The sequence below is a fragment of the Ruditapes philippinarum genome, unplaced genomic scaffold (assembly GCF_026571515.1).
Source record: "Ruditapes philippinarum isolate M1 unplaced genomic scaffold, ASM2657151v2 ctg6935_1_1_1_1, whole genome shotgun sequence".
In the NCBI taxonomy this organism is placed as follows: Eukaryota; Metazoa; Mollusca; class Bivalvia; order Venerida; family Veneridae; genus Ruditapes; species Ruditapes philippinarum.
This window is the reverse complement of record NW_026854574.1, coordinates 28,197-48,551: the sequence shown is the minus strand read 5'-3', so window position 1 is coordinate 48,551 and position 20,355 is coordinate 28,197. Positions and strand designations below refer to the sequence as shown.

Sequence of the window (20,355 nt, the reverse complement as noted above, 5' to 3'; positions counted from 1 at the left end):
CTTGTGACGCATTTCGTTGTGGCTTTGGTGTAGGTTTTACTTCTAAGAAAACATTAAAGTTGATTGGCGCATGCGCATGGTTATGTCTTCCTTGAGATGCATTGTTAGACGTTTTTATATGTTGCGTTATTGAAATTGTTTTATTTTTCTTCACATCGCTTACAGTCGACTGATTTGAAACGTTATTTTGGACATTACTCTTATTTAGATGTGCGTTTAAACTCAAATTCACAGTTCCTGGGGCAAGTTTGAAAGCGTCTGCTGTTGCTGAAAATAGTCGTTCTTTTTCAGGATACTGGTTCCAAGTATTGCCTGTAGAATAAATTGGCGGTACTGTTGTAGCAGAATTCGGCTTGTTCCATGCATTATTATGCAAATTTGCAGCTGATCCCATAGATTTCTGGGCGGGCAGAGCTGAAGTAGGCGTTATTGAAGGTTTGGCTGTAGTTTTAAAACTGTAATGACCATTATTCATGTATGGTTGTTTCTTTCTTTTAGGTAGATCTTTAGACTGTTGTGTGTCTTTTGACAATAATCTAATACCAGGCCGACGCCCGTTCCTGGTTTGTTGAGATATTATTTGTTCGGATCGTGTACGTTGCCTTCCGACTGAACCCGTCTGTTTGTTATTTTTGGTTTGTGACTTAATACTGTTACCCGTTTCGGAATAACTTGTTTGTACAGATTCATGTGGATTGCCGTGAGAGTTACCAAATTTCCTAGGATGAAACCAATTCTTAATATAGCTCCCACCGTTGACAGATCCTCGTGTTGACGGTGTATTTGGTGGACTTGGAACAATTGGTGTTGGATGAGAGGATTGTGTTCTCTGTATCTGCTCCAGCGGTTGTCTCCATACCGGATTTCCAGCAGAAGTATTAGGAGATGAGTTCCACAAACGCATGGGCTTCAGAGGACGTTTAGGGAAATTATTTGTTGAAGGAACAGTTGTTACTTCTTTTGAAGGGCGAGAAATACGTTTGCCATGATTTCTTTGTCTCCTTCTCTCAGAATGCCTTGGAGATGATGTGGTAGTTGATCTGTACATTATGTATCGTTCATGTGGAATTCTTCGTCTTTGTCCGTTTTTTCGACTGTTCACTTTTCTAGACGGGAAGGGAGTTGGCGTCTTTTTCAATGTACCCTTTGCCTGTGGTTGTCTTTTTGTAGATGGGACATGGTTAAAAGCTGATAACCCAGGTCCATCAATTGATAAAGGTATTCCTCGAACAGCATTGGACTTTACTGGTTTTGATGCGGATGCTAAAGTTGGTATCTGTGGTAGAGGTGTCTGTACTGTGTGGGAGCTAAACGTTTGTCGATGCGGTTGTTGCATATTTTGATGAGATAGAATAGTTTGTGATTGAGACAACATTGATTTCTGATTCGTGCGTTGTTGTGCGTGTTTTGTATTTGGATTTTGATTTTGTTTTGATGGCGACAGTTGCGATTTATTAGATTGTGAGTTTCGCCCTTGTGTAGGGTTTAGTTGTTGTTGGTGATGTTGTTTATTCTGTAGAAATTGTTGCTGTAATTTCGGTCGATTCATGTGCGTTGCTTGGTTCTGATTATTCAACAATTGTTGTTGCTGTTGATAATTTGAAGATAATGGTCTATGTGTTGGTTGATTTTGATTGTTTAACAATTGTTGTTGCTGTTGATAATTTGAAGATAATGGTCTAGGTGTTGGTTGATTTTGATTACTCAAAATTTGTTGTTTCTGTTGATAATTTGGGGGAAATGGTCCAGGGGTAGGCAGATTTTGATTATTTAACAATTGTTGTTGTTGTTGATAATTAAGAGATAATGGTCCAGGTGTCGGTTGATTTTGATTATTCAACATTTGTTGTTGTTGATAATTTGGAGATAATGGTCTAGGTGTTGGTTGATTTTGATTGTTTAACATTTGTTGTTGTTGTTGATAATTTGGAGATAATGGTCCGGGTATTGGCTGGTTTTGATTATTAAACAATTGTTGTTGCTGTTGGTAATTTGCAGATAATGGTCCAGGTGTCGGTTGATTTTGATTACTCAAAATTTGTTGTTGCTGTTGATAATTTTGAGATAATGGCCGAGGTGTTGGTTGGTTTTGATTGTTCAACAATTGTTGTTTCTGTTGGTAATTTTGAGATAACGGTCCAGGGGTTGGCTGATTTTGATTATTCAACAATTGTTGTTGCTGTTGGTAATTTTGAGATAATGGTCCAGGTGTTGGTTGATTTTGATTATTCAACAATTGTTGTTGCTGTTGGTAATTTTGAGAAAATGGTCCAGGGGTTGGCTGATTTTGATTATTCAACAATTGTTGTTTCTGTTGGTAATTTTGAGATAACGGTCCAGGGGTTGGCTGATTTTGATTGTTCAACAATTGTTGTTGCTGTTGGTAATTTTGAGATAATGGTCCAGGTGTTGGTTGGTTTTGATTGTTCAACAATTGTTGTTGCTGTTGGTAATTTTGAGATAATGGTCCAGGGGTTGGCTGATTTTGATTGTTCAACAATTGTTGTTGCTGTTGGTAATTTTGAGATAACGGCCGAGGTGTTGGTTGGTTTTGATTGTTCAACAATTGTTGTTGTTGTTGCTGTTGATAATTGTGAGATAATGGTCCAGGTGTCGGTTGATTTTGATTATTCAACATTTGTTGTTGCTGCTGATAATTTGGGGATAATGGTCCAGGTGTCGGTTGATTTTGATTATTCAACATTTGTTGTTGCTGCTGATAATTTGGGATAATGGTACGGGTGTTGGCTGGTTTTGATTATTCAATAATTGTTGTTGTTGTTGCTGTTGATAATTGTGAGATAATGGTCCAGGTGTCGGTTGATTTTGATTATTCAACATTTGTTGTTGCTGCTGATAATTTGGGGATAATGGTCCGGGTGTTGGCTGGTTTTGATTATTCAACAATTGTTGTTGTTGTTGCTGTTGATAATTGTGAGATAATGGTCCAGGTGTCGGTTGATTTTGATTATTCAACATTTGTTGTTGCTGCTGATAATTTGGGGATAAGGGTCCAGGTGTCGGTTGATTTTGATTATTCAACATTTGTTGTTGCTGCTGATAATTTGGGGGCAATGGTCCAGGTGTCGGTTGATTTTGATTATTCAACATTTGCTGTTGTTGTTGATAAATAGGAGACAATGGCCGGGGTGTTGGCTGATTTTGAATACTCAACATCTCTTGTTGCATTTGATAATTTAAAGGTAATTGTCCTGGTGTTGCTTGGTTTTGATTATTCAACATTTGTTGATTAGATGGATTTTTTCGAGGTACTGGTCGAGGATTTTGGTGGTTTTGAGCATTCAACATTTGCTTCTGAAAAGTCTGCTGTTCTTGCTGAAGTATTTGACTATTAGTCGATAATGTATGATACGGTTGTTGATTCAATCTCTGTCTATTTGGTTGATGTTGAGCATTTACTGTTTTATTTTGGGGTAATTTATTTTGTTTAAGTGATGCAGATATTCTTTGATGACTTTGTTGAAGTGATGGTCCTTTTGGCAATTGTTTGCCGTTCCTTGATGTTTGCGTTTGATGCGGATGCTTTTGGAATTGTTGGTCATTTACTTGTTGTGTACCTTGTAAAGATTTAGAATTTTTGGTGTTTAAAATACCGTGTTGATTTACCTGTTGTTGCCTCTCTTGCACATTTTGCGTTGGTTCTGATTGTTTTTGACTTGCCATCAAACTTAACATGTCTTGCTGGAATTGTTGTGTTGACGGTATTCCTTTATTCTGGATCTGTTGCAAAAGATTTTCCATCAGGTGTTGCGTTTGTACTTGATCTTGTTGTAGCACAGGGTCCTGGAATAATTGGGCCTGTAAGTCATAGAATTGTGGATACATTGACTGTAGACTTTGCTGTGCATTAAGTGTCCCAGATTGTGGTACTGAATTAGCTCCCTTAGTAGACTGTTTTTGGACGATATTTCCTTGGCTAACGGATGAAACTGTATGTTTGGCATTCTGGTTCGGCTTAACACTTGTCTGAATGCGTGGCCTTTTAACCTTTGGTTTGACAGTCGTTGGCCTTCCCGTCATCGATGTTTTCAATAAAGTATCTTTCGAATTCTTCTCCTTACGTTTCTTCATCAGCATTTGTGCTGCTCGGTCAATGATATTGTTAAGTTTTTGTAAGTTATGTATCATTCCTTGGTTATTATTTTGTTGTTTACTTGATGCCACTTTGTTCACAGTACCTAAACGCTTGTTTTGACTGTGTGGCTGAGTTTTGCTATTTACATCATTTGATATCAAAGCATCGAAACTCGAGTCACCATTCAATAATGCTGCTGCTGCGAAGGTAAGGTCATATTGTAATTGATTGGCTGTTGGTGGGCTAGGCGTGTTACTGTATGGTGGACCGGTTGTTTGGCGTGTATTTTTAATCTTCAACTTCCTATTAACAACGCTTTTATTTCCTATCTTCGAACTTCTTAAATCAGCCGTTGGTTTCTTGTGTTGAATATCTCGAGCAACATTTATAGCTTTCGTATCCTTGGTAACTTTGAAGTCTTTTGGATCAAGAGCTAGATTATTTTGCTTTAAAATTGCGTTAAAATGAGAAAAAGGCAATTGTTCGTTCATGCCAGCATTTACTTGGTCTGTCGTTAATTGCCCGAAAGCATTACTAGCTGGTGCGTTGATCGGTACGTTATTTTGATTGTTTGACAATTCTGTGGCCGACTTTATTATAGAAGGATTTTGTTCGATACGTTGGCGCACAGTCAGTGCAAGTTTATCAGCTGCCTTTGTTCTAGCTATTGAAGAAGGGTGGAAATCCCAAGTCTGGTACATCGGAGCTTGACGTTTCACTCTTGCTTGTTCATATCTCACTGCATGCTTTGTTGGGAAGTCATTGCGTACTTCCTGGTAGTCTATAGCCGATCTTTTCCCGCGTGAACCATAGTTTCTGTACCTATCTGGACGGGAAGAGCGACGAGTGACCTGTCTGCTTTCAGTAAAACCAATGGCATTGTCGGGGAAACTCAGGTGGTTTGTAAATATACCAACTGGCTCAGGGTAAAATGGAGGTTGTCGAAACGGATCACGTGACACTATGCCGGTGTGAGTAAATTGTGCATCACCAACATCTAGGCACAACTGAAACAATTGTGAAGCAATATAAGAAGCAATGGTTTTATTCAAGAGTTCAAATAATCTATAACATTGCGTATTATTTATAATGAATGTCTCGTTTATTGCCTTTTGTATTAAATCAATTTTAGTCTGTATTTTTTGTATATATCTGCTGAAAACGATAGAGACCCCCTGATTTAAATATATAAAATCATAAATCCATATTTCGACATATCGAATTCATAAATTCACTATCTTATCCAAAATTTGTCTATACCGGTATGTTGATAACTAATGGCATAATAATTCAATTTTATAACTTCTTAAAGGCCCATTAAGCCAATTTTGTTATCTTGATTTCCCAAAAGCTTTTTTTTTATTTTGGTGTTCTGATACCGGTTCCAAAATGGTATCTGTTAGGCAATATAACTTAGCCATCTGGTGCTTCTATTGCACTTTGAATGTTAGTAAAGTTATAATTACTTAGTACTTTGAATGGAAGTCAAAATACCATGTTGCTACTTTTACCGCAAATACTCCATATTCAGCATTATTTTCTTCAGCACCCAATTGTATAAACGTTGGTTAAATTAACCCTGGGTTAAACGCTAACCGTGGGTTAAATTTAACCAACTTTGGTTAACTAACCAATTTGGTTAGTCTCTTGTATAAACCGGGATAACCAAAAGGTTAACTAACCAAAATGGTTAAAATTAACCGCTGGTTAAACTAACCAATACTAATCCCAACATGCAATAAATTCTATATCCGGTTATGTTGTTTTCGCGGAATATGTCAAAATTGACACATGGTTTACGCTCCCATCTTTATTACAATCAAAAATTTTGATAGTAGAGTTAAAATCGGTTCAAATTTTCAATTAAAATATTAATTGTCACCACACTAGTGACATATTATCATTAAACAAATGTACAGAATATAACTTTTACGTAGGATGAACTTGTTTATGACCTCGGAACTGGTGTTTAGGTACGAATAACTTGCATGGTTGCTATGGGCTTTGTTTACAAATTAAAATGTACTGCAAATGAGCAAATATTCGTTGATATAATGTTATAAATCAAAATCATCCGTCAACTGGGACAGAAAATGATTAGAATGTAACTAATTTCATACAAGACCCACTCAATGCAGAAGTATTGACGCATATATTTTCTATCAGATTCGTACCTAAAACGTTCGAACCCAAAATATTTTGTGTAACAGCAGATGCAATTTTTTAATGATTTTGCCCCAAACTACTCTCTGTAGTTTCACTATATAATATATGAATCTTCTGTTTCAGTTACTAAATACCATATCAATCACTTGGGAAAATCTTGTTGCATTTGCCAAAGCTATGTTTCATGATAGAAGAGCTTTTAAAATACTGAAAGTTTACCATATTATAGCAAAATAAATAATAAAATAAAAGTCTACTTATTGCTAATTACCCCCCCCCCCCCCACTAAAAAAATAATAAATAAAAATAAAAAACAAAACAACAACAAAACAAACGAACAAAATATATGAAAAACACATAAATGAAAACATCATTTTGCTTTCTTGTGACTGTATGGCTGACATCCTTTATTTTAAACATTCAACATGTTTTAACTTTAATTCTCACTAGTCACAACACTCAAATGCAAAATTGACTTGGTTCCCAGCAGTAAATTTACTAAACAGAGGAGAAACTAAATTAAAAATAATTATTAAAAAAATGTCATCTTGAATTTACCATAATTAATTAATTTATAAACAATCAAAAGTGATTTTTAATTTACCTCTAGTACTTCAATTTTGAATTATTTTTATTGATGTTGTTTAGGAATTCTTAGATCTTATATATTTATTACTTATACATGGATCTTGTAAATAAAAATACTTAACACTTAATGAATGATTGGAACCTGTCACTGGCCAACATTATACTAGTCCAGTACCTTTAGGAATAGGCTATATGTCATTGAAGTAGGTAAACCAGGGTCTCAATATATATACATAATGTAATGAATAGTGTATGACTGTTACCATAAACAATAAGTTATATATAGTTTAATAAGTGCATAGTCTATAACTGGTTAAAAATGAAAAAGTGTCCAAATATGTTTTCTAGAGTTCTATCTATTGTTAAGATATTATAATTTTGTAAAATATTTTCATCTACATTGAAAGTCTGAATAAAATATTTAATAAATAAAAACATCCTCATTGAACAATGGAATAATGGTCTAAATCTCTCTCTCCCTCCCCCTATTTAATGCTTATTTATTAACCCCCTCCCTCCCCATCTAAGAAATATCAAGAGTAACAATGGGGATGAGATATTGAATATCTCAACATGGCCATTTTCAAGGTATAATGCTAAATATGCTTTAATAATGCTTTCATTCATCTGAGTTCAATCATAAATATATTTACTTTCATAGTTTATATTTAATTGTGTAAAGAAGAAGTATTTTAGAGACAAAGCATTTTAATTCAATATAATAATAATAAAAGAAATGGACAAAAGTACATGTAATTGTAAAATCAAAATGTATTTCTGTTTGAGTACACATAGAATAAAAATATTAATGTTAAGAATTGCATTTTACCCATCCTGTACTATATTGTGTCACATTAAATCAGACCTAAAGCAGCTTCCTATCCAAAATATTTTCAATACTTTATAAGTGAGAACAAATATCCTGTTGTTCTGTTAAATTCTGAAGAATGTGTCAGTGTGGTTATAAAATATATGAGCCTAAATTTAGTTAATTTGAGAAAAGACCTTTATTGGAAAACATTGAGGCTATTTTGGGACATTTTAAAAGTTGAAAGTTAAAAGGTTGATAAAATAACTTTATAATATATGACTTGTGTGTTAATTCATGATCATGAAGCCTGTATAACTTTCTTTAAAAACTAAATAAAAACAGTTTGATTTTCATCAGAAGATGACATTGTTTCTTTTCCCGGCTACTAGAAAGAAACAAGCCCTTTATCAACCTTTGATGAGAAGACAAATTGCCTCAGTCATCATTTTGGAAATTTTGCTGATAAAATTAGGATAAAGCAATTTTTTCAACAGGGAAATCTTCCTAAATTATTGAAAAAAAATTATTGTACTCTACCAAAAAAACAACAACACACTGTGACACATATGTGACTGTCTGTAATGATACCGGAATGAACTTAATCAATAACTAACTTTATTGCATTGGATATTCCAAATTTCAGTTTGATTAGGAACTTTTTTAAAGATTGGGAAAAATAAGCATGATTATATGTTTTACAGTATTTTCATTTTGGAATCTGCTTGATAGAGCTAAAATAATTGTCAATGTATCTGGAAACTATTTAATACACATTAAAAAACTTTTTGACTAATTTTACACAAGATGAGCCAAAATATTTTAAGGACACCAGCTTAGCAAAATGTACATTGTCCTAGGATTTTAAGAAAAGTAAAATTCAAGTTTTTAGTAATATTTTTTATGACAGTTGTGAACAAGTCAACTGATGTTTGATTTTTCAGTATCATCACCATATTTCACCATATTTCTACTGTATGACTAACGCAGTAAAGCTACAGTCTCACTAACATCCTGGCAGAGCCCCGGTAGGCAACTGGGGTACAACCGTAACTCTGCCGGCAACGTCCTGGATGATCCGGGAACATTCGACCCCGGATAGAATAAAATATTTAATATCACTGGGGTGGTTCGGAATGATCCGGGAAGAATAGCTTTGCCGGCTTTATCCTTAGCTCTGCTCTGTAAGTGTGACCGCAACAATAATTTCACCCCGGATCATCCCGGTAACTTACCGGGATGGTCCTGGGCTCTGCCGGGAGTAAGTGAGACCGCAGCTTAAGGACTTTTTGCATATTTTGACCTCTTTCTACTATGGTGGCTGATATGTTACACTTTTGCATGTTGCATTGTTGTTTATCGCCTTTTTTTCCTGGGTGCTACAAAACATGCCAGACTGTGGCACATTGTCCCCATGTCTCTTGGCTTATAACGAGGGAATGGCTTCTTACTGTACGTGTTATCGCATGGCTTAATTGAGTCGTTGTCGCCAGCAACAAAGCAGATTTAAGCCTCAATAAGCTAATTTTTCCAGTTGAGCCAAGTGACATTGTGTCATGGTGCCACACACTGCGAAACAACCTGCCTATTGACTTGTTTGGCTAGTGACATGACAACAAGATATCAAGGCCTGACGACAGAGCAATCTTGACTTTTTGGTTTAGGAATAATAATTGTTAAAAAGCAGAACAGTGCATGAAATACGGAATGAACAAAATATATTCTTTTATATGACTTCGTTCCTTTGTTTTGCCAATTTTCATATCACTATCAGATAATGGTTTTATACACAAAACACAACAAAAACACAAAAAGTCATGCAAACTGTTTAACTGACTGTAGCACAAAAAGTTAAGTGCATTATCATACCTTCTTCATCATGATGAGTTCAGCAAGAGAATTCTCTAATGTGATATATCCTGTCAGTCTGTAAATCTTTAATAATTCATGTTGTCATTGACAATTACACGAAAACGCACACATATGTGTTGATCGAATTAAGATTTACTGATCAAATCACAAAGTATACAGCCTCATGTTTGTCTTTCCAGGGATCTCCCGCTGCGTACTGGTCCAGAATGACTTCGTAATTTTATTTATAATTGTCCTTCAAGTTTATCCTCAGTATTAACCTAAGCATGATCTTCATTTAATCGGTTTAAAATGACATTTTGTATCATGACTTATCCGAATTATCGACACTGACAGCTGATTTTTAAAACTGTTTATTTCCGGCTCTGGAAAAGTTTGTTTCCGTTTCCCGTCACTACGCAACTTAAAGAAATATCGTTGCCATCATATACAACCGATAATAGTCTATTTCTAAGCAAAAATGAACAAAAGTTGAGACGAAGCGTACAAACGGCAGCCATTTTATTTCTGGTTAACATTTGGTTAAAATTAAACCCACCTCCTATACGTGGGTTAATTTAACCAGAAATTTACGCTGGTTAAATTTAACCAAAATTTTATACAATTGGTTAACCAAAGTTTAACCCAGAAGTTAACCAAACCATGGATTTAACCCAGTGGTTAAAGTTAACCAACGTTTATACAATTGGGTGCAGGTGATTAACATATCACGTGCTCTAAACAAAAATGTAAAATAAAAATGCCCTTTCTACAGAATGAAAAATTAGACAATGTGCCTTAAAGTATGGTTAACATCAACGTGTAGAGAATCGACATTAAATCGTTCATTTTGCTGAAACCGGGCTATTAATAAATAATTTATTTTTAAACTTAAATACTCACGATCTTTGCATTGTTAATTCAGCATTTATTTATTTTTTATTTCCATTTTAAAACTGTATAGCTCAGTTTTTACTAGTTCTAGAATTTACTACAAAATTTACCATAGTTGCTTTTAAGTAAACTATCGTAACCAAATATTTTTAAACATCTTATTGGAAAGTCTTACTGTTGCAGTTACACATACGATCGATACTATATCATATATTTATAAAAAAAGAAACATTATTAATTAAAGCCTCTCTTCTATGATAAACAAAACATTTAACTTAACTAAAAATAAATATAAAAGTTGTTAAAATATACTAACAAATTTTACGATTAAAATATACTAACAAATTTTACGACAGCATAAAGTCCAAGTATCAAACTTTTCGAACAAGCCATATTCCTTTATCTATCTAGCCATATCGGCTAATAATAATCTACAAATTATTTTTCACGTTTATTAGGATCCCCCACAAAAAATAATATATAGATTCATTACTTACTGTTGAATTAATGTGCGAAAAATGATCAGGAAAATGATTTTTATTGCGAAGATGACAGAAAACGGACATCAAAGTGTCGGTGTTACATATAAGAGATCGATAAGGTATGGCGATGTGGTTTCTTCTTTTTCTTTTTTTTATACATTGTGGAGATTTGTGGGCTGTACATGTATCGTAATACAATAGCATTATAGATAATGATAAGATACATTAATAGAAAAGTGTAAGACACTCAAATATTTCACGGAACCCGTGCTATATTAATGTTTAACCCTCAATTGGAACGTCTCGGTGGTCTCTTCTTTTTCTTTTTTTTTATACATTCAGGAGATTTGTGCGCTGTACATGCAGTGTTATACAATAGCATTATAGATAATGATAAGATACATTAATAGAAAAGTGTTAGACACTCAAATATTTCACGGAACCCGTGCTATATTAATGTTTAATTAACCCCCAATCGGAACATCTCGGTTATGATTCATAAATAAACTAGAGAAAATATGAACCCCTAAAGATAGGCAGAAACGGCAAAATTGAAAGTGTTGCAGGCTCGGTTTGATAATAAGAGGTTAATACACGGCAGGAGAGGGCCGGAAGGTGATAATCGGCCCGCAAAATGAATAATGGACCCGAGGGCTTTAGCCCGAGGGCCATTATTCATTCAGGGCCGATTATCACCTTCCGGCCCTACGCTGACGTGCATTAATGTCTTTAATACACTTGGTAGATCTAATAGTAGCATTTAAAAAAAACAACAACAAAAAATAACAAAAACATAATCAAAACAAATAGACTTTGAAGTTCTTTCGTTGAAATTCTTGTCTACTCTTCTACTGTTCTGTAGATCTACTGAGATATTTTCTGTTTGAGTGTGCAAAGCAGTAGAACCAAGAAGCAAGTTTTATTTTATTTTTTTTTTCGGAATGAATTTGTCGTATTATTTCTTCAAGATTCAATAGTAACAAAATGTGTTTGTACGAAATACGCTTAAGGTCTCATAATAAAAATAAAGCGATTCGTGCTGACAACCTACTTTCACTTTTACAGTTAACTGTTTGATGACGTTAAAAGTGACGTCATTGTTTCAGTTTCTGCACGTGCACATGTTCTGCGGGCTGATAACTAGTTCTCGGCCCCGGGCCGCAAACTCATAATAGGTCACGTGACACTCATAATCAGTTGAAATCATAGGCAATTTTGTTACTATATATAGTAACAAGTGTATTAAAGTATGTTCATGGACGGCACTGTAAAGTGCAAACTACCGCCCACGACCCCTAGCACCGGCTTATCGTGCTAAACGATCTTTAAGGGTCGAAAATATGTAATATCTGATTGAATGTATACGGGCGACTTTTAACTGCCTCCACAAGGCACAAACAACGCTGATGTGGCGAAAGTCCTTATCCGAAGACTGACATACAGGGTCGAAAAGTTGGGATTGATTTAACCCTCACACCGCCGAAACCCAATGTGTTTAATCACAAAAAATATCAAATCAAGATTTATATATTTTGTCATAATATATAAATATTATATAACAAATATCCCTCCGCTGACACAAATTTGATATCATTTTATGTTTTGCATATTGTTGCTATTAACTATGTTACCTCTCTATTATTATGCTAGAAAAGTTGTTGTAATGTTTAAAGCAAATAAACTGTATTGTATTGTATTGTATTGTATATAAGTAAAAAAAATATAATGGATCACCTAAGTCAATTTCTTTTGTAGATTGTATGAAAAATTCATAGCTCTGTCACAGAAGTGGTAGGCCTACATTTGATGTTGCTTCAAAGTCATTCTCCAGCTAATTATAAAATTTCACAAAGCCAAGTACATGTAGTGCTATTTTATAAGGCACCTAAGGAAAAGATGTGCAAGGAATTGTTTAAATTTTGCATAGTTAACGAGAATCATGATTGAAATAAATTTATGAAAATATGATAGGGGATTCCAGAAGTACAACTTTTTGAGTAAATTTATAAAATCCCACTTAAGCCAACAAAAAAAAAACAGTACCCGAATTGGTCATGCGTTTTACAAGAGACCGGTCTAGCGCTGTTAGGCTCGTCTGAAGTAAATACATCGTCGGATACCCACGGTTGATCAATATGTATTCTAACACGACCCGCATTTTTCCCTATTGAACATAGAAGAACAGAAAGTGTGTGTTATTATGCAACAGATGCACAGTTTGACGTTCTATATTTAGACATGTGACGTATCATTATACACGTGACGTAACCACTAAAAATCCGACGCGCTGAAAATAAGTTTGGAAACAAATCAGACGGAATTTTGCTTAACTATCATGTACCGCAACATTTATTTGTTAATGTCGTGTTAGAATCGAAATAATATATCCAAAGCATTGATTTTATCGCTTGATAACCTCACTGTTTGTCGTTCGGATGCGCATCATTATATCGCTCGGGCTACGCCCTCGTGATATAATTCCTCGCATCCGAACTCCAAACAGTGATGTTATTGAGCGATAAAATCACTGTTTGGGATATATTATTTCTTAAGCATAACATGTTAATTAATGCGGCCGTTGGTATCCGACGATGAAGGTAATACGGACCGTCTAATAGACTTGAGAGTATTTTCCGAATACAGGCATTTGAATAAATATGTCTGTGAATTCATATTATATCCAAAATTTTCGGCGGCAACAATCAATATTGAATTGCGAGCAGCTGTAAAATTATATACCGTACTTGATAAAACACCGAACACATGCAAGGGGAATGATAAAATTTTGCTCGGGTGAATTAAAAACTTAAAATTGTGAATAACTGGTACGGAAAGTATATGAGATACTTCCCTGTTTTGGTCTCAGTTTCCTCAGTTAAAATCTTAGTTCCGTGAAATTCCTTTCCAGGATCGTCAATAGCTATATTGTGAAGAAGCTGTCATTCATAATACAGTACATGTACTTGATTTTGAATCAAAATGCTATTAAGAAACAGTCAGTGGATAAAACAACACGAAATGTGTGTGCATGTTGGTGGAGACTACAATGTATGTGGGAAAATGGTGATATATTTAACGTCATAGTCTTGCATATCACACTGTCAGTTTTAAACCATGCCGCAATTCTGGCATGGGTATTGGGTGCCAGATGATTCTCGTTCTGCACAATGTAGAGTATTTTTGATTTATCTAAAATCTATTAATTACCGATACAATACAGAAATTTTTATTGGTTATTCTGTTTGGTCATTCTTAAGGTATTTGTATTTTTCGGGTCATTGATTTAGTTGTATTCCTACGCGTTGTTATAAATTCAGTCAACTTATCGCGGTCTTTACAGTTCTTAGACACGATATTGGTTGATACAGATCTTTTTTCTCAAACACATTTAATTTTTTCAAGTATCCTTCCTAGACCTTGTGATTATGATATTTCCCATTGTAAAGTCAAGGAGGTCAATAAGGGTTTACAGGAGCTTTGCAAACGCAAAAAAATGTCAATTTGTAGCTTCCTACAGACCTTTTTATAGGTTTGGTCTCCCTATATAGGCGAGAATTGTTTGCAGTTAGGGATAAAGGTTTACATCTTAATTCTGGAGGAGATGCTGTGCTCAAATCTGTTTTTATTAATACAGTGTCTCATGTTCTTAAGGGTAAATTTGCTATGTAATATATTTATTTTTCATAGTAGGATGTTATTTTGTGATTGGTGTTCATGGAAATATAGTTCGAGTTTGTAGAATTATATATTTACAAATGTGTTCTAGAATATGTTTCCTTTGTAAATTGTGTTGGTGACAACCTTTTGAAATAGTAATCATATTTCATTGGATCTAGTACTGTGTAACAGTAGTCATGTTACCTGTATGGCTTGATTTCTTGAGAAGGAATTAACTTCTCAGAGTATCGAGAACCTGTGGTAAGTACCTAAAAGGGTGACTTTACTGTGCTATAATTTGTATTCAATTGCTTTTGTATAATGTACATATGTATTTTGTGTAAACTTAATTTATATATTTGCTTAATTTATATGTTGAATTCTTGATATAACCACATGTATATATGTTTACTGTTTTCTTTCGATAGGTCTACAGAATTTTGATGCCTTTGTATGTAAGTTTGTAAATCATTTTGTGTTGTTTGCTTTTGCTTTATTTTTGGCCTGGGTTGGGCGATTTTTGATCTGTGTTCATTTAATTCTATATTTTCATTGGTCTGAAATAAGTCATAATTATATCTGTTCAAGTTGATGATTTGTCTTACCGTTAGACTGATTGCATAGTATATTTCATTGTTTATTCAGACATCGCTTTAGTGTTCATTTGATATATATTATATGTGTGTGTGTCTAAGCTCTGATTAATTAAATCTATATTTATTTCATCTGTGTTTTTTCTGTGTTTGCGATAATTTAGAGTACTTTTGATTTATCTAAAATCTATTAATTACCGATACAATACAGAAATTTTTATTGGTTAATCTGTTGGGTCATTCTTAAGGTATTTGTATTTTTGGGTCATTGATTTAGTTGTATTCCTACGCGTTGTTATAAATTCAGTCAACTTATTGCGGTCTTTACAGTTCTTAGACACGATATTGGTTGATACAGATCTTTTTTCGCCTCTCCCTCCCAACCCATTTTATTTTTTGTTTGCTTGTTTTTATAAAGTCAGTAAGACTTTCTTATTTTTGTTTAATTTATGTTTAATTAAAGACAGTTCGACTTTTATTTTATGTTATTTTCTGTTATGTGCGATTTTTGATCTGTGTTCATTTAATTCTATATTTCCTTTGGTCTGAAATAAGTCATAATTATATCTGTTCAAGTTGATGATTTGTCTTACCGTTAGACTGATTGCATAGTATATTTCATTGTTTATTCAGACATCACTTTATATGTTCATATTGATATATATATATATATATATATGTGTGTGTCTAAGCTCTGATTAAATCTATATGTATTTCATCTGTGTTTTTTTCTTCTGTGTTTGAGATAATTGCACGCTTAGGATGACGTGATTTTACCATTATGAATGATGTTGTAATTTCATATGCTGTTGTAAGAAAATAGTTACGGGTGTAATGACATAAATTTCCATAGAAAATTGTTATATTAAGGTAAAGAGTTTGGAATATGGTAGAATATGCACAAAAATATCTAACATATTATGTTCGGAATATCTGTCACTCGGGAATCCGCCCATTGGTGGGTCCCTCGGGACAGATATTCCGACCCGAACCGCAACATATGACAGATATTTTTTTTGAAGGTTACATCGTAACTTGTACCAGTCCTGTAAGGTAAACATCTGTTGGTATGTATATATACTTATTTGTTCTATATTTCTATATCGTATCATATAGTATTCAATTTGTAAATATGTAGAATTATGCTTAACTTTTAAATTAGTTTATTTGAAAAAAATAAATTGCAAATATATTTGAAAACAAACACCCGTGGACTTTCCAAATAGCTCTCGTATACATATATGTACGGTCATATCAATAATTGCCAAGAGTTGTAATCATTTACCATGCAAAGGAAATAACTGTCGTTACAGAATAATTGCAGTTGTTTCCATGAGATGTCATTTCTCCGTGTACCGTTTGATGTGAAGTAATGCATTCACTTATAAAACACTTAATTATGATACCCAAACAACGAGTGAAAGGCATACTTTTGAAACAATTACATTGTACATGTAGTGCGATTTTACTCCCTATTTTAATTTCTGCCATTTGTCATAATTATTTTAAAATCGATATCTAAAACCACTGAAAGGATAAATTTAAGATAACTACATATGTAGCTTAGTTTGGTGATCAATTTCAAATCAGTGTATATATTAATTTAAAGGTAAATTAACACATATAAATAAATAAATAAATCTCAAGCTTTTCTTTTTGCAATTTGAAATTTAGTACAGTGAAAGTGATTAAGTGTTTTGTATAGAAGACGAAAAAGAGCCTAAAGTTTAATTACTACTTCACGTTTATAAATGAAGTGCTAAATTCTGATAATTGCCAAACATTCTGAAATCCGCACAAATGAAAAAAGTACTTATTTGTTAAGCTTTATGTGCCATTATACATAGATATCGTTATTAGCGAGCTCGACGAGCTGGCCCGAAGGGCCTGCTCGCAAAGCGAGCTTTACGGTAACGCGAGTACCTGCTAAGTGATGGTTTTGAAAACTTTCGTCCAAAGTACCGAATTGGACACATCGCAACCTTTCGAATTTAAAGATAACGATAAAAACTGAGGAATTCTGGCTGAAAACGGATGTGCATGTAGACTGGTCACCCGCGCACGTCTATGGGAACCATAATTGGACAGGGAACCAGCATAACGGAAGCTGTGTATAAAAAATGAAAATCGAAGGCGCCATTTTGTTTGAAATCTGATAAATAAAAACATTTTTTTTGTCGAATTTTGTTGTGAAAACTATCTAGAATGAAAGAAAATGGTCTAACTAAGAAAATGAATTCGAACACCAATACCTTTTATTCAGTTGTTAACGCTGTACAGACGTTTAAAGTATTGTTTACGTGACGTCACAATGTAGCGCCAAACAACGCGTGCAAAACAAACAAATCAAGTACGCTATTTTAATGTCGCAAACGTTTTAAGTTTTACATTTATTTCACTTTAAATAATCTTTATTTCGCTTGAAAAATTATAGAGTGAAATAAAATAAACATAGTTTTATAAACGTTTTCAAAACTCGTTATTCATTTCACGACAGGGGCGGAGCCATATTTAACACAGTACGTGTGACGTCACACGCACTCGTCACTGCATTTGAAATAAAAATGAGCGATTATTTCATACTATTTCACGTAAAAAGTACATCGAGCTCGCTTGAGGCTTTGCCTTTTTCATATTATACGGGGAAGTCAAAGACCGGGCCCGCAAAGCGGATCCGGGCTTTGGCTTGCCCGGCTATAGACTACACGAAAATCAAATAAAAAACATTTAAAAAATATATAGAATTCTATACCTATCAATAAAATTTTCAGTGTCAGTTCTAGTCGGGCGCCGCCATTTACAATGTATGTCAATGATAATAGGCGGGGTATTCCGATAACGGAACAAATCTCAACTTTTCGGATTAGTAATAATCGTCGAGTGTTCCGAGTGAAAACGGAAGCGGTGTATGTAATATCGAATGACACCTTTAAAACGGAAAGAATGAAAGTATTTTTTAACGACTTCCCCGTTCATAGGCTTTGCCTAATTTCATATTATTGAACATTAATTTATAATATAACATTTTTTCCCCAAAATTACATACTATCGATATATCTGATTTTTTTACAATTGGTCTCAACCCGGTACGGAATTAGACCGAACCCATTGTAGTCTAGAAAGTAGTTCTTTAAAATTATGAAATGGCCCAATTTAAGTCATCTCTAGTTAGATTGGTCATAATTAAAGTGTATTTATTGCATGTGTGTAGTTTTTGTGTGTTATATGATGACTTTAAAAGTTGTTTTTTGTGTATTCTCCAGGAACTCATTTGTTGGTGGAAGGATTAAAGATGTACTACCCACCAGCTGTCAGGAGTTTTTAATGTGGTGAATTTAAACAGTGTTACAACAGAATGAAGATTTCTGAAAAAAGTAGATGGCTAACCTATTATATTTTGGGCATCATTTGACTTAGACAGTGTTAATGTTTTAAGTTGAAGACAGTTTATAATTCATCAAGAACAATGGAATCCAGAATTAAACCTCAAATTTGACTGATTTACTATAGAACTAATAGTACGAAAATTCACCGGGCCGAGTCCAATTAGGTAGTGGACGGCCACAGAAGTGCCGGGTTTTAGATAAGTGGCACGGATTTTATCATGGTAAAATGTCGGCAGTGGAAGCCACAACAAATTCTTTTCCAGTAAAACACGATTTTGTGTAAGTTTTAAAGTGATTTAACACGTTTGTTACCTATTATAACAAGCAGTAACAGTGCGTGTTTTAACAGTCAAAAACATTCTTTCACCTGGTTGAGTTGAAATGTTAAAATTCATTTGACGAATTGTTAAATTTAAAAGTGAAAGTAGACAAATTATTTACATTTGCATCTTGGATGTGAGTTAGATAGTAGGCGTTGCTTCTTGAGTCCCATATCTGTTCATATCATTCCAGTGGTGGTCTACTCTTGTCTGGTTTCGAAGGTATCAACGGATAGTGCCAAAACAACCCTTTCTGCCAGAAATTCTGGCAATTTGTTCCTCTGTTTAGCAATTCTAATGGAGAAAAGTTATTTTGCAGTAAAAGTCCTTTGTTTAGAGTTGATTTGTAAACTTCATACTTTAGTGTCTGACACGTTAGACTTCTTGAAAAATCTTTCTGAATTGATTGAATATTTTCCATTTAGTATCCTATGGGTTTCTATTAAATCCCCTCTATATATATTGTTGATGTATCTAAAATCGCATTGTATATAAATTTGCATACTTTTATGTCAACATCATACTTTAAGATGTAATCACATGCTTAGCAGACCTGGGGATGATTACACTGATCAGTAATTGATTAAATTACAATTACTTTCAGATTTTATTGTAATTGATTACAATTGATTACTCAGACTTGCCTCTGTAATCAATTAAATTACAATTACTTTGAGAAAGTAATTGATTGATAATTGATTACATTCCATGTATAACTATAAACAAAAGTGTCTTAATGCTATTTAATATAAACATTATATACACAAAGGATTTCCAGCTCATCAACAGTTATCATTTTAACACACTTTTAGTTACTGTCACATCACTTTATCATATTTTAGCATTGCACTTTAGCATCATAAGTTCATGAAACCGCCTATCAGTCAGACTGCATCTATCAGGACGGAAAATTTTACCCGCAACACTAAACAAACTCTCTACAGGGGCCAATAATGCAGGAATGGTCCTCAGTCTTCTTGGTGTAGGTTTCATAATGAACTCTCTGCAACAGAATTTTTTGAAAGTGTCAATTGTACAGTATACTGTAAACAGGTGTTAAAACAGGTGTGAAAACAATAAATTTTTATATGGGAATTCAAAGACACAATAGACTTTACAAAGAAATTATCAGTTTTTTTACAAACACTTCAATGGTACAACAGTATCCATTATAATATAGACACTTTGTCTATCACCTTACAAAATAACTGTTGCATATAATTAAAATATGGTAATATGCATCTGACATAAACTCTAAAATACAAAGTAAAGAAGTTATCTACATTGTTTGAAACTTTTTAAAACATGGTTTAACCAAAATATGTGAAACAAAATTTAACATACCTTTATGTGGGTAATGAAATTTGAATGTGACTTAGTGTTTCCATTTATCTTCTTAGGGCACAATTTGCACTGGACTGTCACATTTCCAGATGTTTCTTTAGGAAATTCAAAGACATCATAAATCCAATGATTTGACATTTTGGTTAGAATACCAGCCAAACAATGATGTC

The 20,355-nt window shown here is 33.9% G+C and overlaps 2 protein-coding genes across 3 annotated transcripts in view; one reads left to right on the top strand and one right to left on the bottom strand.

The window, feature by feature from the left end:
- Positions 1-15: 15 nt before the first annotated feature.
- On the bottom strand, positions 16-2,638 carry LOC132740502 (putative uncharacterized protein DDB_G0291608; the record flags this gene model as incomplete). Its single annotated transcript, XM_060728415.1, is given in 1 exon segment — positions 16-2,638. A coding segment is annotated over 1 exon segment (2,623 nt), but the record flags the coding sequence as incomplete, so codon positions are not given.
- Positions 2,639-18,705: 16,067 nt separating this feature from the next.
- Positions 18,706-20,355, top strand: part of LOC132740503 (nonsense-mediated mRNA decay factor SMG8-like) — a 29,460-nt gene continuing 27,810 nt past the window's right edge. For both annotated transcript variants that reach the window (XM_060728417.1, XM_060728416.1), the window contains exon 1: positions 18,706-18,800. In XM_060728417.1, coding sequence (XP_060584400.1) covers positions 18,748-18,800 — 53 coding nt within the window. In that variant the 5' untranslated portion in view covers positions 18,706-18,747. The remainder of the gene's footprint in view (positions 18,801-20,355) is intronic.